The sequence below is a fragment of the Puntigrus tetrazona genome, chromosome 18 (genome assembly GCF_018831695.1).
Source record: "Puntigrus tetrazona isolate hp1 chromosome 18, ASM1883169v1, whole genome shotgun sequence".
Lineage (NCBI taxonomy): Eukaryota > Metazoa > Chordata > Actinopteri > Cypriniformes > Cyprinidae > Puntigrus > Puntigrus tetrazona.
The window spans coordinates 9,994,948-10,000,036 of record NC_056716.1 but is presented as its reverse complement, the minus strand read 5'-3'; the positions used below and the strand labels follow the sequence as shown (position 1 = coordinate 10,000,036).

The following is a 5,089-nucleotide window of genomic DNA, read 5'->3' as shown; positions in this document are numbered from 1 at the left end:
CTCGCCGCAAAGCAGTGGTGGGCCATAACGGAGGTCTCCCTTCCCATAGATCAGAGCCTGAGTATGGGAACTTCACCGCACCTGACTGGTGGGGAACAGTGGCAGGGGGAAACTTCATGCCCCACTTCCCTGGCCTTCAGTGATGACTCTGAGAAGGTTGAGTCCCCGCGCTCAGGCTTCTCAGAGGCAGCACTGAACACCAAGGAACCACGGAGGCAGAAGAAGACACAGAGTGCACGAATGCCTCCCAGATCCCAAAAGGAAGCACCTGTGCCTGCCTCTACTAAGAAGAGGGACTACACCTCATCCCTGGTCTTTAACAATGCATCAGAGAAAGCTGAGTCTCTGTGCTCAGCCTTCTCAGGTGCAATGCTGAAGACCAAGGAGCAACGGAACAACTGGAGGCAGAAGAAACCTCAGGGACCACCGGTGCTTGGTAGGTCTGAGAAGGTTGGAGTGTGGGAACTCACTGAGGACCACCAAGCAGGTGAGGCAGAAAGAGAATCAGGTAGTACCAGACACTGCCGGGTTCCCTCAGGGACCACCTGTGCCTGGTGACACCCCGGGTTCATCCTGTGCCCACTGGGTCCCAGCAGCGAGGAAAACTCAGGATCCCTGGGCATCTGAGGCAGCATCTGCTGCAGGCTGCTAATGATCTGAGATCACCTGTGCCTGCCAGGTCCTCAAAGAGACTACCGATGCCTGCAAGGTCTCTACATAGAGAACCTGTACCTGTCTCACAGATCTCTGAGCCACTGAGGCAGGAACTGCAGCAGAAGCCCCAAGCCTCTTCTGAGAAGGCAACACCTGTGCCTAACAAGACCCAGGAGAGGCAGAGGCTCAAGATACCCGAGCGGCTGAGGCAGGAGCTGCTACAGGTGTCACCCAGAGCCTCTTCAGAAAAGGCAGCACCCGTGCCCCAAAAGACCCTGGATAGGCAGAGGCTCAAAATACCTGAGCGATTGAGGAAGGAACTCCTCCAGAAGAAGCCTCTGACCTCTCCTTCCAGGTGCACACAGGTAGCTTCTATACCTGACAGGAACCCTGTATATACCGGGACCTCACAGGGAGCAGGAGTGCTTGCAGTTCTCCACTGCCTACTGGGTGTCTAAAGGGAAAGCGCTAGTGCCCACCAGAGCCACACAAAGGCAGGAAAACGGAGGCTTGCTGAGCAGCTGAGCACCTCTACCACCCAGGAATTATCTATTCCCTCCAGGACCTCAAAAGTGCTGCCTGTGTATTCTGGGCTTTACAGGAAACCTCTGACAGGGAGCCAAGCAAAGACTCACAGAGCAGCAGAAGCAGAAGCGGAGGGAGCAGTGGAGACAGCAGCAGAGGCAGTGGAGGCAGCAGAAGGCATCAGTAAGTTCTTTTCATTGTCTTCACATAAGCTACAATGATGTCTAGATCTATTATTTAAAATCTCATGACTTTATATTTCCAAATATTATAAAGATATATGTTTGGATTGAAGAAGCACTCTTTAAAACTGTCTGGCATTACATGGTTATGTCTTTTACATCAGCTGGAGAGCAGAGATGTGTGAGCCATCTCCTCAAAAAGTACTGTGTGTAGAAACCATCAAGGTGACAAAAGAAGCCTAAACTGAAGAGGCAGAAACATCAAGACCCACAGCCCACGTCCCAGCTCTCCATGAAGTTTTATTTAGACTTACTTAAGAACGTATGCACTATAGCCCTTACTATTTAAAACTATATGTATTATATTTTAATATGGTAGAAGCAATATATCTTTACATTTTCTCAAAGATAATAATTCAATCTGCTTAATGTCACATCATTCTGTCTGTTACTTTAACAGGACAATGCAAGTGTGAGCCGGTCACCTCCAGAAAAAAAGGAGCACACGGCCAACAAAATCAGAGACCAACAACTGGGGCCAGATGGCTTGAAGCATTTATGTTATATGTTCACATGTTTAATGAAATATTTGTAAACGTTTAGTGTTAATGTGTTTTGTGTTTCAGTGTATTTAGTGTGATTGTATGCATAATAAAAAAATAAAAATCTAAATCTGCCATTTTTCATTTATTAACTGACAGATGAGTGACATATTAATAGCCTCATATTTTGCTGCACATCAGAAGTATATTCTTTGTTTTTCTCACTGTTATAGAAAAGAATTTGGGCTTTCTTTTCCCTCCTATTTATTTTTGTGAAGCAAGAAGCAATATAATGATAATTTCCCCTCATTTCAAATTCTTATTATCCAATGAAAGGTTTTTGTTTTAAATAAAACATCAAAAGGATTAACAATGCAGATTCATTTCCACACTTTTCTTTAATCATATTTAACAAAGGGTGAATGTTCTGCCCTCACTTGGGTCTCTCTCTTTCTGAAGTTACAGATAGAAACTCTTTCCAACAAGTAGACTCGTGGGAGAATGTTGCTTTAAGTCACACAGTCCGTGACTAACAGATCGGTAACGGCTAATCCAGTACACATCAGGTGCATCCAAAAACTCAAACAGTTGCATGTAGATGAAGAGAGTCAAATCTAGAAAGAAACATAGAAGACCACATTGAAATACATTGATTTTATTTTATAATAAAAACTTAATTTATTGTAGGAAAAAACATTGAAAACCAGCATCAGAAAGACATTGATTTTATGGTGTATTCAAATGAAATACATTCTAGTTTTACTTTATAATAATACCTTGTTAATTGATTGCTTGACTTTTGTAAGGGTCCCCCTTCAGGCTTTAATAAGAGTTAATTTTAATTTATTTTGTTTGGTGTTGCCTTTGTAATATTTAATGTTTAATGACCAAATTATTTTCGTTGTTTATGGGGGACTTTTATTTTGAAACAAAATCCGCTTTTCACAACGCACGGCGCTAAAGAGAAAAGGGGAATGGGAGAGTGAACGCTTCATTACGGCTTAAAACTTGTTCACGAAAGGGATGTAACAAGTTTATTTAGCAACCCCTAAAAGGCATAAGGTTTGTGTTTTTTATACGCTGTTGATTTAATACAAGTGTTTTTGTCAGCATCGCTGAATATGTCAGGTAATGTTGATATACGTTTTGTATCACTTTGTTCAGCTCTTACGGTGATTTCTGAAGACGAAAGGGAACAGAAATAAAAGTCTGGAAACATCAGTAAAAGTTTCGGCCATCATTCGGACGGGGTCCGCTACAGTAAGAGCTTTACCTTCGCTGGTTCAGATCCTCGCCGCACGTGCTGACAGACGGATTCAACGTGACTAAAGGAAAATGGATGGCAGTACGTCAGAATCAGCGTGATGGTCTACGGAGCTGCGACGCTGTGCTGTAGTCGGCAAGTTAAGTATGGAAATTGAAACAGAAGAACAAATAACTGGAAGCCTGCTTCAGACAGAGACAGAAAAGGAAAGGGATCTAAATGGTGCAGATAAAGATAAAATTGCTGCAGAACGCCAGTGTCATGTACAAGACAGTGCAGAACTCCCTCGACGTTCCGAACGTACTTGTATGCCTACGGAGAAAATGCTTGCTTATCAGAAAGATGAATGCTGTAAGAAAGAAAAAAGGTTAATAACTTTGTATGAGCAATGGAAGTTAGATGCCCGTAAAGCAAGACAGACCTTAAAAACAGACATAACTGATAAGCAACTGGCTGAAATTGCTGACTCTCTTGAGGATAAAAGGAACTGTATTCTGAAACTTTTCAGTGACATAAGACAATATGTTACACCTGCTGCTGATTTAAGACGTAAAATTGATGCATGTGAAGCTGTGACCAATGATATCATCAAATTTGTGTATGACAGAATGACAACTGTAGATGGCGAGTTTGATGCAGAGAGAGAAAAAGTTCGTCTAAGTGAACTAAAAGCACATAGTTATGCTCGCTCTATATATGGTTCAACTGCTTCAAAAATGAGTGTCAGCATGCACTCTGGATCTTCTTGTTCTGCAAGCAAGCGTGCAGATGCTGCAGCAGAGCTGGCTGCAAAAGAGGTTGAATACAAGATGATGGAAACGGAAAGACAACAAAAGGAGAGAATAAGAACCTTAGAAGAGCAACTCAGAAGAGAGTTAGAAACTCAAAAGTTTGAGCTAGAACGGCTACAGGTGGAAAAGGATATTGAAGTTGCTCGTGCCAGAGTAAAATCCTATGATGAAGAAATAAAACAAGAGACAAGAAGTGAGTCAACACAGAATAAACAAGAAGAGCAGAGAAACAAAATGTTACATCAGCAAAGCAATGTTGTACAGTCAACACCTCTCAGTGAAGTAACTCATCTTGCTCAAGCAGTTCAGGACAGTATAGCCATTAACAGGTTACCCATACCTGAACCCGCAGTGTTCAGCGGAGACCCAATTCAGTTTGTAAACTGGAAAGCGTCATTTATGTCATTAATAGATAGAAAGGGCATCCCAGCAGCTGATAAACTCTATTATTTAAAAAAGTATGTGAGTGGCTCAGCACACAAATATCTTGAGGGCACCTTTTTTCGAAATGACGAAGAAGCCTATAAAGATGCTTGGGACAAACTAAACCAAAGATACGCCAACCCTTTGTCATTCAAAGAGCGTTTGGGATAAACTTTCCAAGTGGCGAAAATACAATCCAAAGATGCAGAAAGTCTGAGAACATTTGCAGACTTCCTTAATGCCTGTTTGCAAGCCATACATCATGTTAAAGGTCTGGAAATATTAAACGATTGTGAAGAGAACCAAAAGCTCATACAGAAACTTCCAGATTGGGCAGCTTCCAGATGGAACCGTCAGGTCACTACAGCCCTCATGAATGGAAAGGAGTTTCCAAGCTTTCATGACTTTGTCAATTTCATGTCAGCAGAAGCAGAAATCATGTGTAATCCCATCACTTCATTGCATGCTCTTCATTCTCGTGAGTTACCTCAAGACAGAAGGATCTCAAAGGAAATCAAAAGAAACAAAGCAATTGTCTTTAAGACTGAAACAATTGTAAACAATGACAGACAAACAGCAGTTAAAGAACAGTTAAAAGCACAGTGCATGTTGTGTGAAGATGACAAACATCAGCTTCATAAGTGCCTGAAATTCATGGAGAGGTCTTTAAAGGACAGAAGGGCCTATGTGAAAGATAACAAACTCTGT

General features: G+C 42.2%; 1 protein-coding gene across 1 annotated transcript; it reads left to right on the top strand.

The window, feature by feature from the left end:
- The first annotated feature begins 2,953 nt into the window (after window positions 1-2,953).
- On the top strand, window positions 2,954-4,552 carry LOC122362735. The gene is made up of 2 exons (XM_043264301.1): window positions 2,954-2,965; window positions 3,068-4,552. Exon 2 carries the CDS (start codon window positions 3,314-3,316, stop codon window positions 4,550-4,552), a length of 1,239 nt encoding a protein of 412 aa, XP_043120236.1. The 5' UTR covers window positions 2,954-2,965; window positions 3,068-3,313.
- The last annotated feature ends 537 nt before the right edge of the window (window positions 4,553-5,089 follow it).